The 27,529-nt window shown below is 40.0% G+C and overlaps 1 protein-coding gene and 1 long non-coding RNA gene across 3 annotated transcripts; both read left to right on the top strand.

Moving 5' to 3' along the window:
- Positions 1–25,992, top strand: YWHAZ (tyrosine 3-monooxygenase/tryptophan 5-monooxygenase activation protein zeta). Of its 2 annotated transcripts, none has more exons than XM_053938464.1 (6): positions 1–104; positions 2,303–2,606; positions 17,642–17,765; positions 21,142–21,305; positions 21,395–21,490; positions 24,932–25,992. In XM_053938464.1, the coding sequence occupies exons 2-6, from the start codon at positions 2,313–2,315 to the stop codon at positions 24,989–24,991; spliced, it is 738 nt and encodes a 245-aa protein (XP_053794439.1). In that variant the 5' UTR covers positions 1–104; positions 2,303–2,312; the 3' UTR covers positions 24,992–25,992. The 2 variants fall into 2 exon arrangements, with proteins under 2 accessions (XP_053794439.1, XP_053794430.1); XM_053938455.1 differs by lacking the exon at positions 1–104 and adding an exon at positions 198–293.
- Positions 7,555–9,512, top strand: LOC128785700 (uncharacterized). Its single transcript, XR_008429996.1, has 3 exons — positions 7,555–7,771; positions 8,820–8,887; positions 9,438–9,512. It is a non-coding gene; the product is annotated as an uncharacterized LOC128785700 (long non-coding RNA).
- Positions 25,993–27,529: the final 1,537 nt, after the last annotated feature.

Raw genomic sequence — 27,529 nt, 5'->3', positions numbered from 1 at the left:
GGGAGCGAGGCTGCAGCGCCGCGAGCGCCAGAGCCGCACAGTCCGCGCCGGCCGCCCGCCCGCACCGACGCACCCGCGCCCGCCCGCCCGCCCGCCGCGCACAGGTAACGGGGCCGCCGCCCGGGACCGGCTCCCCCGGCACGCGGCAGGTCGGGAGCACTGAGCGGGGCGGCCGGGGGACAGCGCCCAGCCCGCCCTGCTCCCCCCGGCGCGGCTCCGCGGGGAGGGAACGGGGCGCGGGGGCCCTTCTCCGCCGGGGAAAAAGGGGGAAGCACCGGCGGAGGGGACGATAGGTGAGGGCGACCCCGCGCCCACAGGGAGGGGAGCGCCGCCCCCGCCGGGCGGGGGCCGGGGCGCGGGCGGCGGGCGCTGCCGGGTGTGGTCGCCCGCCGGGAGCCCTGCCCGGGCGCGGAAGAGTCGCCGCGGCCGCCCCTCGGCCGCGCTCGCTTCCCTCCCTCCGCCCAGGTCCCCCCCAACCCCCCCTCTCACCGCCCAGGCCCCCCCGCCCATCCTCCCCGCCCCGGCCGAGGGGTCCGGCTGAGAGCGACGTTTCCCCCGGGACTAGAGGGGGCTCCTCCTCCGCCGCTCCCCCTCCCCCGCACCGAATCCCCCGGGGATGGACCCGCGGGCTTTCCCTATTCCGGGGCGGGGACGCGGCATCCTCCCCCGGGGGCGCTGGGCGGAGGGGAGCGGGATCGGGGCGGGCCGTGCTCCGGCGCCCACCCGCCGTGACAAAGGCGGCGGGCGCGGCGCTCGGTGTCCCCGCGGCGGGCGCGGCGCGGGGAGGGAGGGAGGGAGGGAGGGGCGGCCGCAGCGCCCCGGGGCCGCCCGCCCGCCCCGCCCTCCGCTCCGCCCGCCCCCGGGCCGCTCCATTTTCTGCTGTCACCGCGCTCGCCGTGCCGGAGCCGCGGCAGCGCCCAGCCCGCGGGGGCGGCGGGCGGCCCGCCCGGGGATGCTACCGCGGCAGCCTGCGGTGCCCCGGGGACTGGCGGCGGGGCCGGCGTTGTGACCACGTTTGCCCCGGTCACGCCGAGTGGTAAATAACCACCGCCAAACGCTTGCTTTAAAATGGCTCCTTAACCCCGCCGCGCGCGGTGTGGGCAAGTTCTTCACCGGGCGTTTGCAAACAAACGCCGGGTTTGTGCCTCCCTGCTGGGGACAGGAGCCATTAAAATTTGCAGTCACCTGGAATATTAAAATGTGCTTCGTTTATTCCCAGAGACGGAACATAGCCCTGCCATTGTTTCTCCTAACGTCACATAAAATGGCAAAAGTCTTAGTGGTTAAAAATGAAAATGCTTGGTTGGAGTGTGTAGCACATACAGAAATAGATAAAGCACTCATGACCAAAACTGGTTCATGCTTTAATAATCTTGTTAAACTTCAAAGGATAATGTATCCCCAAATCACATTACCAGTTCCTCCAAATGATCAAGTTAGGGTACGCAGAAGGATGGGGGGTGAGGCACAAGTATTTTTTCTTCCTGTGCCAAAAGAAATTTCTCAATACCTCTGCTTAGCAGAATTTGATTTTTTTAAAGTGCTGATAAGACAGATTATGAAGCATTTTTGCCAGATTGTGTTATCTGAAATACTGATGTTGAGGTCATATTTTTAAGTTGTAAAATTTTCTTTTGTCTGTGAAAGCACAGCCTCCCGGGCAGAGCAGCAATATCTGACACAGAGCATCCCATAATGGGGATTCCCATTTTGGGAAGGGGAGTTAGCATTGTGGGAAGGTGTACAACTCACAATTTAGATATTTGTTCCACTATGACTTTTTAACATCCAGTGTGGGATTCGATTTGCAGATGTTTATGTCAAGTACCTCTGCATGTAAGTGATTCTGTTAAGGCTCAGAATGCTGCTTGGTATTCTTTGTCCAGCCTTTATTTGGTTGTCTCCTGTGGAAAGCTTACTGTTGGATATTTTCTTTGTCAGTTGTGCTACACTGATAATGTAGTCTTATGAAAGAGTGGCGGCAAAGAATTAGGATTATTTTTGTGCATAAGATAGAAATTATTTGGTTTCAGTTCACCTTTGTATGCTTTTGTTTGTGTTTATTAAAATAACATACTTTTAAAAGTTTACAGTTTTTCAGGAGGAAGCAGTGGCTTTAACTCTCTACACCATGTGTCCATGTTTTTGAGCAGCCAGTGCTGCTAGTATGCCTTGTGTGCTGGATTCAGTTGTATCTCTTCCTGTTCCAAACTAGAGAATACACGTTGCACTGCCTATGAAGTTAAAACACCTTTGTCCTTGACCAATGTCTGAATAATGCCTCACTATTTTTCTTCTTCAGAAATATCAATATGGATAAAAATGAGCTGGTGCAGAAGGCCAAACTGGCTGAGCAGGCTGAAAGATATGATGACATGGCAAGTTGCATGAAATCTGTGACTGAGCAAGGAGCTGAGTTGTCCAACGAAGAGAGGAATCTTCTCTCTGTTGCCTATAAAAATGTTGTAGGCGCCCGTAGGTCATCTTGGAGAGTCGTCTCAAGTATTGAACAAAAGACGGAAGGCGCTGAGAAAAAACAGCAGATGGCTCGAGAATACAGAGAGAAAATTGAGACTGAGCTAAGAGACATCTGCAATGATGTGCTGGTGAGAAATAATGAAACTGTTGATCCATTTTTACTTAGAATTGCAGAGTAAATGGTGCTGGGCCCTCTGGGACTATTTCTAGTCTGTCAGTAAACCTGTGGTCTCCTATGCTATTTCTGTTTAAAAAATGTCTGAATTTTTCTTTCCCTCTAATGTGCTGATTATTTATATACAAATTATAGTTATGAATGCTAATAAACTTGGAGGCATGTAGAAACATCATTGTAAATAAAGTAGCAGTTATGAGAGGTTAACATATTTCCCTGAGACTGAACTGTATACAGGTTTAGTTTGGGGGTTTCTCCTCCCCCAGTGCCCCTTCTGCCTTAATGCAGTATTTGTATCCTAGATGTCTTTGATTTCTGCAATTTTAATATGCTGCTGTGGTTGTAAGAGGTAGTTCTTACTCTACGGAAATTGTGCCCCTCCCTGGGTAAGATGATGTAATGTTAGTTATGACTCAGCCGTGCAGAAAATTGCTTGCAAGAAGAGGCAGTAGAAATGCTGTGATACCCATTTAAACTTAATTTTTTTTGTAGCAAACTCAAAGGGTGTTCAAGTTAGGCATTTCCTGAGACTTGTAGTTATGTTAAAATGTGCATGTGTACAGCAAGCAACACTGTATTTTCACTGGGAGGCTGGTTTATGAAATCCAAACCTCTTCCAAATGCTTATTCCAGATTGTCACGTTTTTTCAACTGCACACACCTGTGGTGCTTCAGTGAGCACACAAGGAGCAGCTGTTCAGTCTTACAGCCACTTGTGAGGTAGAGGTTATGTCAGCTATAGAGTTGTCCACCACACTGTGGGTGCTGCTGGCTGGCATCCCATATGTGACAAGGGATCACCTGCAGGTGACAGAATGACATGCGACGTGAGGGAAGTGTTAAATAGCTAAGTGCCTGAACGTCTGATACCAAATAAAAGTTGAGATCAATGAGTAGCATAAATTTTGCTTGATGTGTGAGATAACTAAATGATATGGGTGGTGATAGCTTCTAGAAGACTGGTTCTCCAAGGGTTTCTAAGAGTCAGCATGGATAACTGAGTCTTGGCTTCCAGTTCAGGCTGGCTGCTATGGTTATTGTAACGCACGCAATTTTGCATGCTTTGTTATCTTGTGTAAGGATAACTCTTTAACTTCTACTCTGAAAATGAAATGCACAACTTACTCATAGGAAAGAACTGATTTACTAGTACTTATGTTGTAAAGTGGTGGCTCATCTATTCAAGCCAAGGAAATGAGGATCCAAATCTGGCATTCTAATTGGTTATTTCTTTAATTATTTTACTAAGGGGAAAGTTGGGGTGGAGGTGGATGCTTCCAGTTCAGGGTGATCTGAAATTCTGTTGTAAGCTACATTTTGGTTTAAGAAATTATTTTAATTAAATCTGGGCTTAGAAACCTTAAAATAATTTAGTGTTTGCAGTTAATTTTTTGTCTGATAATGGAAACCAGGTTAAGGTGAAACTAGCTTTTATTGTGCATGCTAAATACAAAAACTAAAACAAAACCTAGCTTTTGAGTTTGCTGCAGCAACTAGAGTGCCTGGGAGGGGAGGAGTATGGGTGGAGAGTCTTGTTAAATCTTTTGAATCTCAAAATGGACTTGAATTTCTCTTTGTGTTAATGAGACATATATAATTCAAAGAAGTTCCTGTTCTTCGACATGTTACTATTTTTAAGAAGCTAATGACTAATTTTTAACATCGCCAGTCAAATTTTTCTTAATACATTAAAGAAAAACTACTGTCCAGAAGAAACAATGCCTTAGGCAGTGATTAGCAGTAATAAAACTACTTTTTTAGACTCGTGTTTAAAAAAAAAAAAAATAAAACTTTTGTATTCAAAGGATAGGATTTAAAAATACTTTCAAATGACATGTGCTACCCTTGATGTTGCCAATTACATTGAAGATTTAGATTTATATTTTAAAACATACTCTTGTTTTCTTTCTTGAAATATCCTATGCATGTTCATTCTTACCTAGAAACGTGGCTGACTGTATTGCTTTAACAGAGAAAAATAGAGCTGTGGTAAGATTCAGTTGTTTAACATAAACAGAGGAGTCTGTACAATGCTATATACAAATGTAGGACTAGGGTTTGGTTTAGTTTTTGGGGTTTTTTTCAGAAGGTCTCTGTAATTTTTATGCAGCATAATCTAATCTATAACTGTTTGCAGAAATGAAAAGTGAGGCTTACCCAATCTTAACTGGTGTGAAGTATGCCATTAATTAATAAGAACTGAAATGTTAAACTTTCAAAGCTTTTAATAATGAGTCTTATGAATTAGAATACAAAAGCAGCTCTGCAACTTTTGTATCTTTTATTGAGGCTGTGACTCTGTCTGAGCTATTGTTGTGTCTTCTATTGTCTGCTAGTGTCTTAAGTAATGTTTAATGCCCAGGGGTGTTACATCACAGCTGAGTAGGACTGCCGTCCTAACTTCAGTGTTGAAGGAGGAAAGCAATTTAGAGAATGTGTTTGTGACTAGAAGAGCGTGGCCAAAGCTGGCTCCTCTGCAGCTTCCTGCTCTCTTGCCTCATTTATTGGAATGAAATCTAGTGTACTGGAAGAAGTAGCTCCTCTAATCCTGTAGATACCAAGTATACTATACTCTGCCTGGGCTTTGTTTCCATCTCTTCTACTAATTTACAGAGAGAATAGGAGCAATTAATAATGAACTTCTTTATTGCTTCATCCCTATTGGGCCCAGTGATAAAAGTTTTAATAGTTATGTGGTCAAGTCTGAATGTTTATTTTTCTCTTCACACTGACCTTGCAACAGGAAAAGACAGCATCTGCATCCTTGCTGCTTCCTGAATCTTTTTTCTTCAGCCTGCCATGGAGTACCTCTACAACTCTACAAAAGAGTTGAACTCATCCTCTTGTTTCCTGCAGCCTCTGAGTGCTGCTGTACAAAGAAGAGACACCTAAAATATCTTGTTCTAGCACCAGTTCTGTCAGATATGCATTTAAGTATATTAAAGCGTAATATAACCAGCTCTAGTTTGGAGTTGGTCTGGTAGTTCTGGTAAATATCAAATAACTCTGACACATTGAGTGTAGTACAAGTTCCTTGCACTGTGGCAATGAAGACTGTATTTTCAAATTCTTCAGTAGTAATATAGTGTGTGTGAGGCTGTGTGTAAGGAAGTACATTGCCATACTTGAGGACCTGAAAAGTGCTTTCAGTATTATAGAAAATTTCCAATTGATACAGGAAATCAGGCTTTTAGTTAAATACTTTTCCTCATGTTACCTAAGTGTGTACTTCACATTCTGTTTCAGTTTTTCTAGTAGAAAGGAGGGTCTGTCTAAAGTACCAGTATAATGATCTATAGTCATCTTTCATTTGTCATTTCCATAATAAAAATCGTTATTAATATAACAGGTGTGGATTTTCTTTAAACTGCCGTTAGCAGAGAAATGAGTTGTAACTGAAGTGATTCAAATTAAATCTGCAGTAAGCTGAATTTTTCAGCTAACAAGGTTTCTGAGCTACAGAGAGGAGTGGTGAAGTCTTTGAATAGCTAACACCCTGCAGTGCTTGTATGTTAGAAGTTCTCAGGAGCTCTGGTGGCTTTCAGGAAGTCTCTTACATGAGCTAAATGTAAACTAATAATTGAAAACGTGACTGGCTATCTTCACATTAGTATGGATATAATTCCAGACAGTGGCACTCTTCCCTAGCCTGCACATACTGTAGCAGTCCCTGCATGTCCTTCAAGTGCGCACTATGTGACAGTTCCCATGTTCTTGCCCAAAGCCCAGTCTTCTGTGTGATGTTGCTTCCCCCTCCAAGTTCCACTGCAGAAATGCCCTAAGTAAATCTTCTCTGGCAGTGCCCAAGCACCCTTTCACCATTTCTTTGCCCTTTTAGTTGTTAAGGTCTGGAGAACTTCTGCAAACCTTGGCTGCCCTTCAGCCTTTGGAGTTACTGTTACACATAGGTGCTACTCAGCACTTTTTCCCCACTCCTTTCCTGCCAGAAAAGCAGCCGGTTAAGGGTGTTCTTTAGGACCTTCCAGTAAGATGAATTGTTTACTTTCTTCACTACATTATTTCTTCCAAATTTCACCCTCAGAAGTGTAAAAACGTACAAATACTCCTTGTATGCTCATACTTGAGCTTTCTTTGCACTTGTTATGGGTACTTCACTTTTTAGAAGTGGTAATTGTGAGCACAGAAGGTTCAGTTATAGCTCAGATTCGTGACTTCAGGTTTACATTTCATTTTTATGTATATTGTTTGAGAGGGGGAATAGAATGTTTAGTAACCTGTCATGGGGCTGCAGTTCACTGGGGGAAGGGAGTAATTCCATTCCGAATGCATCTAAATGGCTTTTTAAAGAGCATACCACAGAATTAATGCCTGTTGCCATCATTCTCAAATTACTGTGGAATTATTTTCTAGTTGCCTGCAAACATCTAATAAGTTACTATGTTAAGTTCTATAAAATGTTTAATAGTTCCTAATTAGAGGGTTAGGAAATTTGGTGTTCTCTCCTACAGGAAGCCATATGGTTTTTGACATGCCCATGTGTAAATTGTCTTTTTAAAACTCAGCCACTGTATGCTCAGTGTGTCCTCCTGATGGTTAAAGTGCACAGCTAACCTGTAGACTGACGGTGCCATACAATCTTCTTGCTATGATGATATCTGATACTAACAGAAAATTCAGTGTTCTGACTGAAAATCACTACCTTTGGTTCTGTGATTCCTTCAGGCTTGCTTAATTTTTTATTGCACTTTGTCTTTGGGATCTGTCCCATTATTTTCAGAAAAAAAGGGGAGATGTTTATATATCCTTCTATTTGCAAAATGTCAGTCGCGGAAGGGGGCAATTAATGTGTTGAAATCTAGGTGCCCAGAAGAATTCATGTTAGAAGGGAGGTCATTGTGTTCAGCTCTGCTCAGAACAGATCTAGTTTGATCACTTTGCTCAAGGCCTTGTCAGTCAGATTTTTATTATCTTTACACATGGAGATTCCACAGCCTCTCTGGGCAGCCTGTCTTAATATTTGTTCACGTTGTTAAGGAAAGAATACTTGTGTGTAATCAGAGCTTCTCATGTTCCAACTTGTCTGCTGCCTCCTGTGATGTCACTGTAGACCTCAAAGAAGAGTCTGGTTCCATCTTCTCTAGGCAGCTGTACACAGCAGTAAGATCTCCTGGTGTTCTCTGGGCTGAAGAAACTCATATCTCTCAGCCTTGTCTTGTACCTCATGTCCTCCAGCCCCATAGTATATCTCTTCAGTTTATCTGTGTTTTTCTTGTGCTATGGAGCTCAAGCCTGGACATAGAACTCAAGATGTCATTTCAAGTTGTTCAAATTTGCATTAAAAGATGGTAATTGGTAATGTGTTAGTGACATATGTGAAAATATGTGAGTACTCTGGTTCACAAATGCTTCTGTGAATATATTGCAGAGCAAAATGTAGCCAGGATTTGCTAACTTACGAGGGTGGTTGTAATTTAGGCTTTTTCTGTAAGGGTTTGGTTTGTATCATTGCTTGTATGTATTGAAGGTAGGAAGCAGAGGCAATTTGTATCAACCTCATTATTTCACTCACTTCCCTGTTTGTAGCTACACCCTTTCAGGTTTGGGGTTTTTCTTGGCTGTTGGTTTTTTATTTTGGTGTGGTTTTTGTTGTTTTTTGTTTTTGTTTTGGGTTTTTTTGTTTTTGTTTGGTTTTTTGTTTGTTTGTTTTTGTTTTGTTTTGATTTGTTTGCCTGCAGTGAAAGCAGTACCTAAGCTAGAGTAATTTCCTTTACTTTTGTAAGTGATTAGACTGTTGCAAAACTGTTGAATCTTTGATAATTAAAACATCATTCATGGATCAGTTTAAATATGAGATTACTTGTGTTGTTTTTAATTTATTCTAATCTTAGCAAGAAGGGCATCCATAATGTTGACACGTATGTTTAATGCTCCCATTTATCATAAAATCAGCTAAGGTGCTCTGCATAAATGCAGCTGCTTCTTACTTTAGCTCTGCTTGCACATGTGTATACGCATATGTACATGTATCTGCATCCTCTTGCATTTATTGCAGGTAGGAGAAGCCTTTATTATAACCACTAGCCCACTGTACTGATTTCATTTGGCATTAATGTTTAATAATTTGTTTTGATTTACAGTAAAAATGTACAGAGTGCTTATACTGTTCAAAAGCATCAAAGTAACAACTTGCTTTATTTGACAGCAGCCTTCATTGTTCAAGTACTTTATGTACTTCACCTACTGCTGATTCTCAGTTCTAAACAGCAGAATAAAGTAAGTTGATAGTTTAGTCACCTGTGACAGATAAATCTTCATCTTCTTTGTGCTGCTGAAGGAAGAACTTCATTGCTGTACTTGCAATTTTGTGAAGCTGCTAAGTGTATTTGTTTCACTGGTTGGTTGCTTAGAAATCTAAGAAGCAGAAACACTACATTGCTAATGTATCAGCTTCTTCTTGTGCCTGTGGAAGCTGTAAGTGGTAGAAACATAAAATTTAGAATATGAGCAGAGTTAGTGCATTATCTGTGCACATCTGTATGAACAAATACTGCACTATCTCTGGTTTTATCTGGAAACTTCTGTCTCGTTACCGTGCACATTACAGAAGTGCATTTCTGAAACAGGTTCTCACTTTACTTGTACTTTGCTGTGGGCTGACATCAGCTCCTGCCTCTAAAGCTGGTTGTCCATTCAGGCAGTAGTTGACTACCATTTTTAAATAGTTTGAGAAAGCTTGTGCTATTAAAGTTGATTGAAGAGAATTAAGATTGTGATTATTTCTTAAACTTGTTTTTTGTTTTACTGAATGTTAACTCTTGTGCAGTGGATTATTTTTCTTGAAATCTGACAGAAGATTGGTGATGCCTTTTCAATGAGACGTAATAATAAGTCATATTCTGTTGAGACCAACAGTAAGTTCTTAAATTTTTTTATCATATATAATGTGTTGGACTCAATGATCTCAGAGGTCTTTTCCAACCTACTTGATTCTGTGATTCTATAAGGCAGCTCACATGAGACTGAGAAAAGCTGTCAGTTGATTTTTGTTGGTGATGGGTTTTTTTTCTGGATATTACCCTTTGTGATTATGTTACAAAAGATTCAACAAAGGTAATCTGATCTTTCAACTGGTTGTTTTCTCCTAGTGCAGATTAAGTTTACATTGCTAAAATGGCATTTTTCCTAATAAAATTGGTTTTTTTTAACACTGTGTGCTATGATGAACCCCTAGTCAATCCATATTCTGCTTCAGGAGGTTTGAAATCTGCTCAGAGTGCAAGCAGCTAAAAGATAAATGGCTCCTGCTTCTATTTCTGAGCAAGGATTAAAAGTGTTGCATCATATTTATGGGGAGTTTTATTAGTATTTGTTTAGAGACCAAAACTGTAGAGTCTTAAGACATGTTCTAGTTTGGAATACAGCTGCAATAGCTGTAGCTGAGACCTACATCCTGGGCAGAAATTCTCACCCAACTCAGTTGGTTTCAGTTTTTTATTATCTCAAGTTCTGCAGAGGATATTATGAAAAGAATAATGATTGATGCATCTGGTACCATTTTATTTTGGTGCAAGTCCCCAATATTCAAGAAGCAGTTTGATGAGGTGATGCTGAGAAAAAAAGGCCCAGGTAAAAATTACATATTAACTTTGATACTCAGTGGAAACTGTTAAGATCTATAGCGATGCCTCAAAAATATAAAGACTTTAATCCCAATGTTTTTCTGTTGTCTTTACAGCTGCTGCCTTTTGTATGAGTTTCCTCAGAGTGGGTTAAATTGGGGAGGTATTTTTGCCTGTGCTTCAGAATTTGGTTCCCTCACTATCATGTTTGTTATGCATGCTTTGGTAAAAAACAATGATTGGCATGGAACACATGAGGAATCTTTTGAATTATCTCAAGAGTGTATCCTGATATGAGGCACACTTGCCTCCCTTGCCATAAACACTAATTGGAAAGCAAATCAGTGGAAGAAACTAGCTAGTAAAGGACATGGTGGTCTAATTTGGGGAAGGCAGATCTGCAAAGGGAGCTACATATATGGCTGTAAAAGTGTGAACTGAGGTGCCTCATTGCCTCAGGTGCTCTTTCTTGTTTTGCTGACCAGTGGTGTGTCCATGCCAAGTACCCTGTATGCATTTTGTGCCTACACCTACTTCTTACTGACTTGTATCTTTCCCCCAGCATACATCTCAACGTGAAGGTCATTTTTCAGGGTGTTCTACTTCTTCCATGTTTCCTTCTCCTGCCCATAGTGATGCTGCTTTTGTTCTCTTTTCTAAGGGAGCATATTTAGACTGTTTTAGTAGTATTTTTATGTATAGACTAAGATTTCTTGCCGTTGTTTCTGTCATATGGGATTTTTTTCAGTCCTTTAGTCTTTTTAGATGTTTTTTTAAGTTACCATCTTATAGTCAGACTTCATTTCCTCGTTTCCTTTCTAGATCTTCCCTAGGTTGACTATAGCAAAACTGCTAATCAAGTGTACCCTTTCTCCTGCTCTTAGCAATTCCACATGTCCCTGTGCACATCATGTCACATCTCCCACTGTTGCATAAATGCTGTAAATTACTCCATAGTCAAATTCTTCCCTCCCCCTTTAAGATCCATTGTCCCAAATTCTGAATTCCTCCCCTGCTGAGGGTCATGCTTCTCACTTCATCTCTTCTAGCCAGCCATGTCACCTTTCTCAAACTTGTGCTGCTTTTTCTGCATCCAGTTTGCTGGGAAGAAAGACTAACTGGTACTGAGAACAGGCTGCAGGCTGGTGTCCTTCTTCAGTAGATGTTTCAGCAGAGATCTCCAGTGTCTCAGTAGCCACTAATACTGACAGCTTTTCTTGTATTCCTGTTCTAGTGAGCAATTCTCTCTAGTAGAGAGAATTCTGTGGGTGACTTTAAGCTGTAGTTTCACGTTTTTGGCTGGAGTCAGAGGCTGAGAACAGTCCTTTTGGTTTTCACAAGAGGGATGGAGGTCACCCATGAGGCAGCAGTTACAGAGCCCTTAATCCCAAACTCTGGGCAGAGCTGTAAGCAGTAGCAGCGTAGTAAGACTGGGTCAAAACAGGGTTTGGGAAGGAATTGTCTAAAAATATACCTCTTAAAAATGCAAATACCTGTCTCTTTTTCCACCAGTTAGATGGATGTGTGTAAATAGAATGACTGGCCACAAATGGTTTAATTAAACCCTCTGCAGTGTGTGTCAATCTGTGCAGTGCAGCTAATTGCATGTGTTGTTTCATAGCTCGTAACTTTCTTAATCCTCATGTGGAAAACAGACATGGAAAATCACTTGCTAGCTTCTAACGGGAATTGATAGGTGTCTTTTTTTTAAATGAAACTGAGAAGTAGTTTGAAGACAAAAGTAACACTCATGTACAGGTAGAAAGGTATCTGCAGCTTCTTCTCTGGTGCATTGTGGGCATTAAGGTTGTTTCAATGTAATGGGAGTTTGAACAATGTGTGGAATGTGGACAAGAAGCTTGTTGAAGGTTATTGCCTCCAGAGAAACCACATCTGGCTCAGGAAATCCCTGGGCATTGATGGAGGCTAAGAGAAGCATGAGACTTTCTTGCTTTGTTCATGTGGTTTTCCTAGTGGCATCCTTTGGGCCACCTCACTCTCTGCAGTGAGGTTAGCAGACAGAGGAGTCCTGTCAGCCAGTATGATCCCTCTTGTGTTCTTCTAATGTCTTGGAGAAGGATAGTGGAATGCTGCTTACATCATGAAAATATCAGGCTACTGTCATTAAATATTAAATTAGTGTCAGGCTGAGCTTAGAAAAAGATAAGAGTGTCTTTCACGAATTTAAAAAACAAGAGTTCTTCCATGTCATCTTCATCCCTATGTCATGTACCATGGGTGGGCGACAAGTGAGTTGAAGTTCAGCTAATACTCTTGTGTAATTTATTCTCAAAATTAGAAAAAAACATCATAACTATTGTTAGATGTCTTTCAGTACTGCATGAAAACAAAAAGGCTGCTTATTTATTAAACAAAAAGGTTATTTCAGAGAAGAACTGATACTATTTAAAGTACCTAAAGTTTATCAGTGTATTCTCTTTCCAGTTTTCCCATTCTGCACCTTGGTTCTTTTGTGCAAGAATAATATCTTCTTTTTTCTCCTATAGTTCTAGTGTTTTTATTCAATTAGATATCTTAATAATTAATTTTTCCATATTTAAAAATATGGCTTCTTGTTCTCAGTACTTTAACTGTGTATTATCCACTATTTGCTGCTGCATTTTCCTAGAATCTGATGACTGTTCTTATTTTCCTGCTTGTCTGGAAGGAAATATATAAATAGAAAGTAGAGTTGTTGCTGCAATCATCTCTAGTGCATTAATAATTACCTAAAGTTTCTAGGCTATAACATGTACTGAGACCAAACTTTTAATAAAGGGAAATAGGCAACTTTGAACTAGAAGCAACAAGGCAAAACTGAGCATTAAAATAAAATTAATTTAATGCTCTTATGGTTGATTTGGGAAAGATTTCTGGCGCACAGACATCATTTGCCAAAGATGCAAATGCTTTTAAAACAAGAGTAGTTTTAAGTTTCAAGTGTCAGGAAAGGACTCTTCAAGTTGGTTTTTTTTTTGTTGGCTTCCTGTCTTCAACTGCAGGCCTCACCACAGTTTGACAACTGAAGCATGTCCACTTGCGGTAAGAAGCAGGCAGAACTTTAGGAGAGGGTTGGCTATTGGGGTTTACCTTTAACTACTTGTTAGGCTTCATTCACATTCCTAAGTAAGTCTGATAACTCTTAAACTTTCAGACTTGATCTTGCAAAACCACAGGAGCTTTGATGGAAAGCCTTTCATCAAAGTGGCTCAAAATGTGATGTGCTTCATGTTGCCACCTGTTGACTGTATCCTGTTCAGGCAGTAGAATATGTGTAAGAATGAAGGAAGTCCATTTCTTTCCAGTTTAGTCTTTAAAATAAGCCAGGATTGACGTTCACCTTTAGGATAATTCAAGTTGTGTGCAGACAACTTCTGGTATGTCTTCGGAGACAAAGACTCTTCTCTAGTACTTGCTGAGGGTGAGGGAATGTACCAAATCCTACCAATGGTGTGTGTGAGCACAGATGACATCTCCTGAGTTTGAACATGTTTATTGGCCAGTCCAGGGAGCCAGAAAGCTGTTGGCTTAGTCGTAACCAGAATTGCAGGTGTGAAGTGTTGAAGCCTGATCTTTGAACAGCCAGCATATTAGTAAGGGTTGATATTCAGATTTAGTACATCCTTTTTTAAAAAAAGTAATTCCTATTAAATCTTTCTGAAAAGACTTAAAAAAAGTGCTAGAAGCAGTGGTACAAGGTGTTACAGGTTTGGGCTGAAAAGTGCTCTAAAATGCTGCTGTATCTGCCTAGTTGGCTACAGTGGTGTGGTTTGTTTCACAGCACTTAGATTCTTGCTGTCAAATTAAAAGCTCTGACAATTACTGCTGCTGGGTTTCAAAGGCAGGGACTGGTTGTTTAGTTTTGTTCAGAAAACTGTTCCTACCAGATGCTTATGAAGATGCTGTAATTAACTGCCCACCTATTAGTATGTATCCAGCGTGGATGGGAGTTAGACATGATAGCGGGAGCATCATGAACAAGCATGAGACCTTAACTACATCTAATGTAATAATAGACATGTGCTGTATGGACTGCAGTTGTCAGGGTGCTGTATGCATTGCACTGATGCAGATCACATCAGCTTAGTAAATACAGATCACCTAACTGATCCAGTCTTGGACTAGCTGCTCCCACTTCAGTGACCTGTATGGTGATCAGCTCTATACTGATAAACACTGCCCTATCAACTGGTAAAGGAGAGAGAAGGTGGGCATGTATTGCTGGTACTACTAAAGCTATATACAAACAACCTGTCAATAGAACTTAAATACTTAGATATTCCTCCTTGTGGGAAAAAAATGTATCCTCCAGAGATGCTTTGCAGTTAAAGCTATTAGAAAAATCCACAAGATAAACAGTATTCCCCATAAGCTCGTGTGTTGGCAGATAACAAATTGTTAGATTTGTTATGCTTTTGATTCTGCTATCTTCTGTAATTGAACTTTAAAAGGTTAGTAGTTTCATTGGTCTTACCTGTCTGGCTTTCTGTAGCCATACCACGTCCATGCAGGTTATGCTTTCACAGCCACTCTCTAGGATAAATCTGTGTACCCTAAATCTTCAGGCTAACTTCAAAGGAGTGGTCTGTGTCTACTTTTGCCAGTTAAAGAAAATAGATCCTGAAGTAAATGGACTAATACAAACAGAAGAAACTGAATTTATAAGACTAAATACATAATAGGGTAGAGATCTCCTTTGAATCATTTCACATGCTAGCTTTTAAATATTCATCTGCTTGCAGGTTTTATTGTCGCTGTTTATGAAGTATTTGGCATAAGTAAAATTCTTCCAAAGATACGTGGCACACCAGTCCTACATGTTGTTTGTATAGAATAGACTCTTTCATCCAAATATGAGTAAACTCCCAGTGCAGTTTGAGTTGGAGTCTCTGCATTGGCTATATTCTGTGAATAGCTGTTCAAAGGGATTTTTCTCAGTTCATCAGTCTTTGAAATTCAACATGGCTTTAGAACTTCTTGCAGTACAAGATTTACAGTGTTCAAGTTCCTTTTGCCCTGCTAGTGTTGGTCTGTTTAAGAAGACAATTAGTAGTCTTTCCTCCTATCTGTCTATGGGTTCAATTCACCCATTCCGTTTGCAAGCAACTTCACTTCATTTGTCATCTAAGTGAAGTTTAAATCTTGGAGCTTGGTTGCTGCTGTGTGAATGAGTAGAGCTGTACATTTTAATCAAATGACCTTCTGTACAGATGAGTAATTTCTGTGTCTGGAATCACTAAAAATATTTTCATCTGGCCAATTTATGGGGGATGCAGGAGGGCAACTCCCCACAGTGCCAGAAGTGTAGGTGCAAACTGACACACCTGACTTAATTGAAGTCTCACAGAGAACTCATAAGGAGCCTTGTTCTCAGTAACTGGCAACCTTCAGTTGTCACTGGACGTCCTTGGCACTCACAAAAATGTTGTAATTTCAAACCTTGAAGCTCTCTAGTGGTGAGGACAGTGTGTAAGGTGTTACAGTGAGCTGAGGTGTGTGACCCATAAATCTGCTGGCCTCCTGCTACATCCCAGTCTCATTGGGACAGAGCTGGCTCTGAACCCTTCTCCTGGTGTGGTGAGATGCCCTCAGAAGGCTGCCCTCAGCAGCCCTTTTGACTGTCTCCAGAAAAATCCTTCTGCTGCTGACTGACTTGTGTTGAGTTCCTTGTGTTGCCAAAGAATTGTCTCTGCTGTCATTTGGATGGGAAGTGAGGACATGCAGTATTTTTCAGTGTCTCCCTGTGTGGTTATAAATTGAAGTTATATACCAAGCCCCACAGTACTGGAAAGGCCTAATACTGAAGATGAAGGAATAAATCCACTATGCTGAAGCCACTAAAGAAAGTCCACTTACAGGTTTTTATCTCATTGCAGCATAGGCATGGCTGAACCTTGTCTGACTTGCATGTCTGTCAGCCTGATGTCTTTATTATCTGTCTGCAGGAATAGAAATGAGAGAAATGCTAGGATGGGTCGCTTCATTTTGAGGAGTTACACGCAAGTTTGAGTTCACCAATAAATATTCATTATTCATATAAATGAATTAGCAGTTCTTCAAATGAAGAAAAAAGCAACCAAAACAAAAACCAAGACCAGACTTGCTCTTCTTGCTCTTTCTGTGAATGACAGTTTTCTGTAGTTTAATAGTTGGCCTGTTAAGCAGAGCAGGTACCACAGATGCCTGTGTCACAGTGCAGTAGTTGCAGCCTGTCCCAGGATATGTCCTGTAAGACATTAATTTAACCTGCTGGATGGCCTTGTGAGGAAAGTGCTGTAGAGCAGCAGTCATTTCTGTAAGTTGGAACTAAATTAGTTTTTCTGTTTCTGTGGTATCCTTGGAAGTAAAAGCTAAAAAAAGTGAAGCAAAACTGCAATATCAGTCATCTAATTTATAGGGGGGAAAAATGGCCAAAAATCTGTGCTAAAACATCTTTTAAAAATTATTTTCTGCATAGCCTTCACCAAGTATATGTAACAGCTTCTGATTGAATTCTGACTATTCAGGCATGGTGTACCTTTTTTGACTTTTAAATAAGTGGCTTTTCTTTTAAAGTCTGACTTCAAGCACTCAATATCACAAAGTTTGACAAGCTTGTACATTAATTTGACTGAATGTGTTGGAGCTAGTGATCTTTTTCCTTTTTTTTTTTTTCTTTTCATCATAATAGAATTCTTGTTAAATTACATTACTGCCTCAGCTATGTTAACTTGCTATGATAACAAGCAGTTAGAATAATCTAGAAAAACCTGGTCTTAAATGTCAGCCCATGGGGAGGATTTGGTGGAGTGACTCTAGACTCTACCTTTGCTTTGGAAGATAAAGGAAATACCTGTTAGGGCAGCACATAAAGTCAGAGGTGCTACAGAGCTGAATGTCAGATTGTTAGCTGTCTGGAAATGCAAGAATACAGGTTCACCTTGTGGTTTCCTGCTGGGAATGCCAGTAGAGCATTAAAGTTAATGGGAGCTGGGCTAAGGAAGCTTATTTATTGCCTGTGTATGTAAAATAATTAGGTCTCTGATTTGGCAACTGATGTAATCAAGTCCTTTTATTGTATTTTGTGGATACGAGCTTTCTTCCGTGATACGCCCTCTGCCCAGAGTCTCTGGACTACCTTATTACTGCTAGGGTTCTGTATAGTGGCTTATAGAAAGCCATCCTTTGGTCATATAAAACTCATCTAAATTGACACAGCCTCCTTCTCCCCATCAAGGCACACAATGCAGCATTCCTTTTATATCTAGAATTGGAATCCAGAACACGTTCTCTAGCTGACTATGTTATGTAGGATTTGAAGAAAATAAGCAAGAAGTGAAGCTGTCTTGACTTTGAAATAAATTGAAATACAATTGAATTGTTGGTTCAGCATATGTTCAAAACACTGTGTTCTTTGTTTCCCTTTTAGTCTCTGTTGGAAAAGTTCTTGATCCCTAATGCTTCGCAAGCAGAAAGTAAAGTTTTCTATTTGAAAATGAAAGGAGACTACTACCGTTACTTGGCTGAGGTTGCTGCTGGAGATGACAAGAAAGGTATTGTATGTCAGCTTGTGGATAAACATTGTCCAGTTAGATTGCTTTTGGTGGGGTGGTGACACAACCCTAATTTTAGAGTATTTCTGATTTGCATGTAAATTTTTTTTGTAATAGGCTTCCTGTTTTCTGAAGGAAAATCATACATTGTTTGCTTTCAAGTGAATTACAGAAATGTCCACATCCATGCCTATGGAAGCATGAAACAGACACTGAGTCACAAAATTATGAAATTGTCTCCAACTTCCACATGCATGTATCTGGTTTACCACTGAAGTACCAGTTTATGCATTTCTGCGTGGCTGAATCTTAGGGGTTTTACCTGTTAGGCTTATGCTTGCCATTCCTCCTGCATTTCTACAGAATATAAGAAGCCTGCATAGGTTCAGTGAGCAAAGAGATTAGAAACAACCTGGAGGAGAAAAGGTTTAATAAAGTTAATGTTACTGTTAGAAAAGATTCTTCTGTAATCATAGTAGTTTAATGTCCAAATGTCTTCTATTTCCTCAAATTACTTACATTTTCGTGTAAGCAGCTTATGACAATTGCCAGTAAGTTGCCTTCACCTAATTTTAGTTTGAAAAGTTAGTATTAGGTACTCAGCATTTTGAGTTCCTTACCTGTTGTGGTGGGAGACACCCCTAACAGCATTGCTGCCTCCGTGCAGAGTCCCCTTCAGTTCAGAGCAGTGCATTAGTTGAGATCCAGCTCGCTGCAGACAGTGCCAGGCTGTTTCCTGGAGCCACTTCAGGGCGGCTGGCAGCGTGCCCTGAGGAGCAGCACAGCAGCCCAGAGCCAGCCTGGTGTGTCAGACTGCCTTGGGCCGCCCTGAGCCTGCAGGCACTGGGGCACGGAGCGCTGAGCTGTGGGCCCCGCTCTGCCCTCAGCACTCCTGCAGCCCGTGGCTAAACCCCAGTGTGGCACAGGGCGATGGCTGTGGGACTTCAGAGACTAGATTGAGCTTGGCATAGATGTGGGGAGATGGATGTGTCTGCTTTACTGGCATGTGTTACATCCACATTACACAGTGAAGCCCAGTTTTCCCAGCACGATGGATAATAGAGTTACACAAAGATCCTAAGACACTTCGTATGTAAGGCTGGATTTGATTTCTGTTGTTTACTGCATGCAAACTGAGCCAGTCTTGGTGACTGCAGAATTGTATGTGTTACCAGTACTTTAGATCTGTTATAGAGAGTTACCTTGTTTTCCTTTGGTAATTTTAGTGACCTCTGTTCACATGCACAGGAGGTAAAATATTTTGAGTCCCAAAGTTTCTTTTTCTGTTGAGGATTAAATTGCAGGCTCTAAAGTTAGACTGTGAAAATCTTTGTTTAAAGTACATTTAAAGTTTATTTAATGCAGTCTCCTGGCTGAGCAGTTTTTGGTGGGTTTCCATTTTTTCAATTCATCCCCCTCCTCCAGTGTTTCATGTCACATGCTTTTCCTGTATATTGTCTGTGACCTTGAAGAAGAGCAGTTGATAATTATTGTGTAGGAAAGAATGGCTGTTGAGTTGGACACTATTCTTCCAGCCATTTGCAATAAATACAGCAACAATATAAAGCTCCAAATACCAGGAATTGGATTTTCATAGTCATAAACCACATTGTTTATTTTATTGGATGGAGTTTCCTATAGCAGACAGGAATGTCAAGCAGGTACCTCACTCTATTGTATTCTTTAAATTTGGAGCTGCACTTCCTAAAGAATTCAAGGTTAAAAACATTTTTATACTGTGTGACTGATTTAAAAATTAACAGAATACATCAAATTATGCACTAAGTGCTTCAAATTGTTACTCAAAAGGTAACTTTTGAGCAAATAAGGAGAAAAAATACTTTTTGCTTTAAAATTATGTTAAAGAAAAAGTACTAGAAAATAAAACTCTCAGCTTCATTCCCTGAAGTTACTTGTTTTTCATTCTGCTTGTTTTGCCTTTCCTAAACAGCACCGTTTTCTAAGGCTTTTCCATTATGAGAGGAGTTAAACATTTCTCACAATTTCTAAATTTAATCTTGCAGTAAACCTAGTTTTTCTCAACTGTAATGTACTAACTTCTGGTCATTTTCAAGACATCAGGGCAGCTGTCTGCTCTGAAGCATTCCATTTTTAGTGATGAGTGCAGAGAGAGCAGTGTTGAAGAACTGTGCAGTGCAGTGCAGTCACTCTTCCATGTGGAAGAGAACAATATGGTGCTTTCATTTTTGCAACTATCTAAAGGTGAACAAATAGTGATTGCATAGACATCCTGAGTATTGGTATTTAGTTGTTTTCAGACTTGGAGTCTGAAAACTTCTTACTTAAATCCTGCTGTATTTTTGAGTCTTTACCTTAAAATTCCTTTATTTGTTTTTGAATACATGTGACTGCACTCTTGCAGACATCATAGTGGATGCATTTCTGGTTTGATCCAGAAATGTTAGGATTGGAGTCCTTTGTTGCATCTGAATTGGATGACTTTCTGCCCACCTTTTTCTCAGATGCTGATGGAGAGCTGAGGAACAAGTGCCCCTTTGTGCTCAGCATGCAGCCTCCCTGGGCCCTGCAGCTTGTGGGCTGTGTTGGGCTGTGATCTCTGACTTGTGCAGGCAGAACCTGCTCTAAATTCAGGTGCCTTCAGAGAGAAAGGAAACAGTTGAGCTCTTCAATCTTCATATGCATATTGCAGTTGCTGGTTTCTGCCAAGTGTTAACTTGTACAGCTGAACCAATTAAGAGTGACAAGAGATTAATCTCTAAAATAAAGCAGCCAAATTATTAATTTTTCTCCCTTCAAAGTTTATAGGTACTAGAACTTCTAAGTTAGGTAAAAATGCTTTCTGTATCTGGTCTGGAAATAGAACTATGTTGGAAGCTTTTAAAAATATATATTTAATTTGATTTGAGATATGCCACACTATCTTTGCTGAGCAGTTTGAATGGAGACTCAGAGATGACTTACTGAAAGGGTTCAGCATGACAAGCAAAGGTCATCAATGTTTCCTGTGACTAAAATGTGGCTCTCTAATGCACTGCAGTGTTTAAAGACACTGAAATTGTGGTACTGTATCAGGTAGATGGTGGGTTTTATCTTCAGTGCTATAAAACTGCTGCAAACATTTGTAAATAGACGTAGTCACAGGGTGTTGGGAAGAGACTCAAACCTGTGATTTGGTCAGTAACAACTTCCCTCCTTTTTAATAATTTGAAAATGCAACTTAATAAAATCTTCATTAAATAACGACTTGTTAGGTAAAGTGCTCATTCACAGGCGTTCACTCCTGACATGGTTTCTTCATGCAAGTGTGAACACAGTCCTGATTGTATGTCTGGATACAGTGTGTGAATTACTTATTTGTTGTGGGTTTTGTTTGTATTTGTTTTTTCCCCCAAAGGGATAGTGGAGCAATCACAACAGGCATATCAAGAAGCTTTTGAAATCAGTAAAAAGGAGATGCAACCAACACATCCCATCAGATTAGGTCTGGCTCTGAACTTCTCCGTGTTCTATTATGAGATTCTCAATTCCCCGGAGAAAGCCTGTTCCCTTGCAAAAACGGTAAGTCAAAGAGGGGGAAATTCCATTTAAATTATTTGCATAACCTTTTGTCACATGGCTAATGGAGTTGTTTGTTTTTCTAACACTAGGCTTTTGATGAAGCAATTGCTGAACTTGATACATTAAGTGAAGAGTCATACAAAGACAGCACGCTAATAATGCAGTTACTGAGAGACAACTTGACAGTGAGTATCATCAAAGTTTGCATATAGGTTACAGGATTGGTCTTCTGGCACTTGAAGATGTTTTGGTTTTTGTTCCTGGCCATGGAACTGTGTCTGTCACTCAGAAACAAGTCCATAGTACATCATCCTTCTGAGCTAAATATTTTTCCTGCCTAGTTTTTTGTTTGTTTGTTTGCTTGCATGCTAATTAACATGATTTTCTGAGAAATGATGAATTAACCACATTTTTCAGGTTATTTTATTCAAGGAATCTAGCATGTTTAAATGATCAGTCTGGACTGTGACTAGCAAACATACTACCCAATGTTAAGCAGCATTTGAGAATACAGTTGCATTTGCCTCTTTAAAGCTTATGTCAAATTTCATATAGCTTATTCTGCACTAATGTATCTGCAAGGAAGAGATTCTACGTGAACACTGGAAACAAAGCTAGCAGCTAGCAAGTCCATTTAAGGACTTGTGGTTTAGAGGTTTTTTGTTTGGCTTTAATTTTGGTAAAGCTGAAATGGAAATCGATGCTAGCCAGGCTATTTCCACAGCAGTTGTAACATAACTGTCTTAATTACTTTTTTTTTCCTCCTTAGACTCACAGCTGTAGTGTAAGTTGTCAGAATAATCAAAATCTTCATCTTGTGTGTGGGATTTTTTTATTGTACTTTGAACTTTAGAACTGACAAAGATAAACATCTAAAGTAAATGAAACTTAAATGAGCAAACATGCCGTAATGTAATTAAATGGCCTAGTTCACTCCTTGGTCTGTGGGAAGAAGAGCTGCAAGCTCAATGAAAAAATAAGAAACACTTCTTGTTGCCACATGTAGCCTCTTGGTAACACTTTGTGCTTCTGATATCAGAGGCCTTTGCAAAATAGCTGCACTGTTTTAAAAATAACTACAAGTAAAATCGTGCAGTTGTAAAAAATTGGAGTTGCCATACTTTGTGCTTTTGCATCTAACATTGAATTTCTCTTGTCTTTTTGGAGCCTTTTCCATGGGAATGGCAACTTAACACTGCTGCAAAAACTACTTGTTATTGTTCCATTTGTTGCTTACAAAACACATGGAAGTGATTTCTCAACCTCTGTATTGGAGACAGATACAGGGTTGGCATTGCTCTCAGTGTCTGTGTACTGTCCCTTGACAGTACACAGTGAGATTGCTCAAGAGCTGCCCTCTGAATGAGTGGTTTTGAAACAGAGGCTAGAAGCTGATTTTAATTGCTAACTTCCCAGTAAAAATAATGTAAAGCTTGTCATAGCAGTTGGAAAGCAAATTGTTTCACACAAGAACAAAAGTCAGACTGAGCTACTATAGTGTGTGAATTAGGGTAGTAGGCCTGATAATTGATGTGAGCTTTCCATTACAAAGGAGAAAGCTGTAAACAGATGCAAGATTCCATATTCTTGAATGAATGATGTGTCTTGCTTTAAATGCTGAGTGTGATCTGTATGAGTGCATTTATTCCATGTTTATCTACAACTTCTTGACGTAGAAAATAACTTCTGATATGTGTGTGACTGACAAAGACTGCGGTGAATTTCATAAATGTAAAAATGGTCTGTTTTGCTAGTTATGCAGGTGGTGAAGTCTGAGGTAGGTGGGCTTTAGACAGTGATTTAGCATATTGATCAGTTCTGTGCAGTAGCACTTTTTATCAGTTTTTGCTTCTGTTTGACCTTGAGTCTTGTATGGCTGAAGAAGTCTGTGTTCATTCTCTGTGGGGACTGAAGGCAGAGGTGTTCTGAGGACTGTTTAACATATTATCAAAATCTGTTTTACTGGAATTGCTAGATGATTTCTTTGCTCTGTTATGAAATTTTGTTTTCTTTGTTAAATAAAAGACAGCCCTTCTTCCTAAGCATTTCCTTCCCACCCCCAGCAGATTTGTTAAACTGATCTCAATGTCTCAATTGGTAAAATTGGTAATGCCCCTTTCATAGCAGTCAGGGCCTTTTGTCTTAGTGAATGTATATTTTAGATTGGCTATGAGGAAAATTCTCATCACTAAAAGGGTTGTCAAGCAAAGTGCCCCAGGGAAGTGGTTGAGTCACCATCCCTGAAAGTATTAATTTGTGTAGATGTGGTATTTGGGGACATGGTGCACTTGGCAGTGTTAATGGTTGGACTGTATGATCTTGAAGGTCTTTTTCATCCTACAGTCCTGTTGTGACTGTATTCTAGGGTTGTTGATTTAGGATAGAAACCTCTGAATTCTGATAAAATACAATAGAACTGTTCTTACTAACTCTCCTTACAAGAATAGCACTGAAATTGAGACTAATGTAGTAATACAATAATACACTAAAGATTACAGTGCAGATCTAGAAACAGACTACTGGTGTGCTGTTATCTTCAGTAAAATAACTTGCTGCTTAATGCCTTCAGCAAGGAAGATTAAGTGCAGATACCATGCATTATGTTCAGAGCAAGGACAAGGCTACTGGTCTTGTACTGGTCTTCGTTTCACTGTTGCCTTCTGCTCCTGAAAGCATGAAGTGTTTCTGATGGATTTTAAAAATAAAGGCATTCTGTAAGACTTCAGTGTTAGTTGGTTTTGTGTTTTACCACCTTATACTATGGAACATGAATGATTTGGTTAATGCTTCTCTAACTCCATAAAGTGAGAGATGACAAATTTTATTGGGCTGGGAATAGTTTGGAAGCAGCCAGCATGGAGATATTTGGTTCACTAAATAATTTGTTGGCCCTGACTGTTACTCTGGAACTGATGCTCAGTTTTCTTAGCTGGTACTTAATCTTGATATATGGTTCCTTAGTATGATTTTATGGAGCTGAAAATAACATTTTGTGCATAATGCATGCTTAGCCTGATTTTCTTCCATCCTTGCCCTGCCCACCAAGTTGGCAGCTCAGTGTTCTGAAAGTTGCTAAAGGAGAGCACAACTATCTGAACAGAGCCAAAGGGTAGAGATTTTGATTAAATATTTTGGGGTTTAAAAAACAGAGAAAACCTTCAGATGCCTGTTCTGAAGAAAAGGTAACATTTGCTGTAGCATTGGATGTGGAGAGATACTTTTACTGAAGCTTTTCCTTGAGAAAGGCATGTAAAACTTGCTTGAGGAGAAAGAAATTGCTGTTAGTTCCTGATTCTCACTTACCTGCTCACTAGGTCTGATTCTTGCCTGTTTGTTAGTTGTATTTTAGTGAGCCCTGTGAGTAAGATACTTGGGTTTTGACTGTTGATAAACTTGCTCATTAAATGCAGTGTAGGGTTGGGTCATGTAGAACTGAATTTCCATCTTGCCGTAGCCAAGAAATAAGATTCAGGTTACTGTGTGCCTTTTCTTTCTCCACAGTGCTTACTAGGACCTCTTAGAAGTTGTTATTATTAAGATAAAGATATCCTTTCTAAAAATCACTTACTAATTATTAGTAATAAATGTGTAATAATGTACCTGTTACTCTTTTTTTTCCTAAACAGTTGTGGACATCGGATACCCAGGGAGATGAAGCCGAAGCAGGAGAAGGAGGGGAGAATTAACCAGCCTTCCAACTTCCATCTGCCTCATTCTGAAATTTAAACAGTAGACCATTTGTCATCCATGCTGTCCCACAAATAGTTTTTGTTTACGATTTGACAGGTTTATGTTACTTCTATTTGGATTTCTATATTTCCCATGTGGTTTTGTTTAATATTAGGGGAATAGAGCCAGTTAACATTTGGGGAATTTATCTGTTTTCATCTGAGGTGGCCAATATAGGGTTGTGAAATTTTTATACAAGTTTTACATGTTTGGCATAGTACTTTTGGTACATTGTGGCTTCCCACAAGGCCAGTGTTAAAACAGCTTTCTATGTCAGGCAAAGATGACTGCTTGCATATTGGTCTGTCATGATGGAAAATAAGGGATAATCAATGTTGCAGCCACAGGTGTAGTTAGTCTGAATATCCAAGCTGGAGCACACATGGCTGCGAATAAATTGATGTTCCATAGATATTGCATGTCAGGGGAACATGTGACATCTGTGGAATATTCCAATCAAGTGTACATCTTTGATTGCAGCTGAAGTGTTCCTTAAGATAGTTCGATAACCCAGTCAGCTTTCTCTAGAGAAGGACAGAGAAACGGTTCACATTCCATTATTTGTAAAGTTACCTGCTGTTGCTTTCATTATTTTTGCTACACATTTTATTTGTATTTAAATGGTTTAAGCAACCTAAGAACAAATGTACAAGTAAAGATGCAGTAAAAAATGAATTGCTTGATATTCATAATGACACTGTATATCGAGCACAGCAGTAAAACAAAAACCCATGTATTTAACTTTTTTAGGTTTTTTGCTTTTGTGATTTTTTTTTTGATACTTGCCTAACATGCATGTGCTGTAAAAATAGTTAACAGGGAAATAACTTGAGATGATGGCTAGCTTTGTTTAATGTCTTATGAAATTTTCATGAACAATCCAAGCATAACTGTTCAGACCATGTGTATTAAGTTGATGTAAGTGGAATAAAAGTTTTATGAATGGACTTTTCAACTACCTTTGGTGTAGATTTCATGTCATCTCTCTTCCTACACCTTTAAGAGGAATGGCAATACTAGACAGAAATTCAATATGAAAATGTATTTCTGTTATGGAAAATTTTAATACACACTTAGGTATTTAGTTCATTTTAAGGAAATTGAAATTGAATACCCCAGATGTGATTTTAAGATTGCTCTAATTATTTAGGTTACAACTTTTAGGTGCCTGAGCTTTCTGACTGTTCCTGACTGGAACTCTAGAGATACCTTAACATAGATGGTCTCCAGACTCACAGCAAAAGGCATAAAAACTTCTTTAAGAGCTGACTTTTTGGGATAGTTTTATTTATATGGAAAGCCCTCACTTGCTACTGTTGAGTCTTTAAAGGAGAACTGAGCAGGAGCCTCCATATTGTGCAGAGGATTCTGACACTACAGCTCAGTTTGTGGAAAAGCCCAGAGTGATGAAGCAATGATGCTTTTGTATTCCCCATCCCCAGGGAGGTGTGCACCTGTGGTATTCAGACTAACTATGGCATTTGTGGATACTTAGTGTGAAACTGAAATAGTTACAGGGAAATTGAGACCGATTTTCAAACTCTGTCATATCCCTGTCAAGTACTGAGGTTCTTAGAAAGTAATGGCACTGTATTAAAATAGTAATGTTATACTAATGTAGTCAACATGAGGGAAGTTTCAGTGGCTTTTTCTTGACTGAGCTGCACCTGTAAGCACAGTGTAAGTATTTTCTACGTCTACATAGTCTTTACTGGGTGAAAAGTTACCATGTTAATCTTGATACTTAGAGGAAACAGTTGAACCACCTCACTAAACATGAACTCAGTGGACTTACCCGTTTGCACATGAAATTGACTTAATCAAGTTACAGATCTTACTTTTACAAATTAGGTATTCTTGGGGTTTTTTTATTTTTAATTTACATCATTGCATTTGGATCATGATGTTCCATTTCCAGAAGCATCTGACCCCTTTATTCTGGTATTTAAGGATCAAGATTGGTAGAAAAGGTGGTTTAGGATAATTTTACACCTTTCTAAAAGTAGTTAGGGACATATTCGCTATTCCTGGAACTGGAAGGTGATAATTAAGTTACAGTACATAATAAAAATTAGAATCTGATTAAGACCAGAAGAAAGGCAAGTGTATGGAGGGCAGAGGTTAACAGGGCTTTCTGAGGAGAGCTCGGTGCATCTCTCAGTCACCAGGGAAAAAGTAACAATGACTTCTTTAATACATGAAAGCACTTGTCAAAAGGAAAAAGCAGTAATCCAATGCATTTACAAAACAAAGGGCTGCATTCCAGACTGGAAGCAAGGGAAGTTGACAGACCATGACTAAAAAAAATTCCAGTGGGGATATCTGATCCACTTTCAGAAAGGAGCACAGCTCTGTAGCATATGTGAGTTCTGCCTTAGAGACACTTTAATGAAGACGCTTTAATGAAGATGTTGCCTGATTCCCTTACTGAAAGGATGTGGCTTTCAGCTAGCATGGTAAATACTTACACTGGATGAACCAATGTGCCTTTTTTA

The sequence above is a fragment of the Vidua chalybeata genome, chromosome 1, assembly GCF_026979565.1.
Source record: "Vidua chalybeata isolate OUT-0048 chromosome 1, bVidCha1 merged haplotype, whole genome shotgun sequence".
Taxonomy (NCBI): Eukaryota; Metazoa; Chordata; class Aves; order Passeriformes; family Viduidae; genus Vidua; species Vidua chalybeata.
The sequence above is the reverse complement of the archived record's forward strand: the minus strand, read 5'-3'. Positions and strand labels throughout refer to the sequence as shown.

Coding starts and splice junctions, on each gene's coding strand:
- YWHAZ (XM_053938464.1), top strand. CDS start 2,313: ATGGATAAAAATGAGCTGGTGCAGAAGGCCAAACTGGCTGAGCAGGCT. Junction 2,607..17,641: donor ACATCTGCAATGATGTGCTG/GTGAGAAATAAT, acceptor TTTCCCTTTTAG/TCTCTGTTGGAAAAGTTCTT. Junction 21,491..24,931: donor TACTGAGAGACAACTTGACA/GTGAGTATCATC, acceptor TTTCCTAAACAG/TTGTGGACATCGGATACCCA.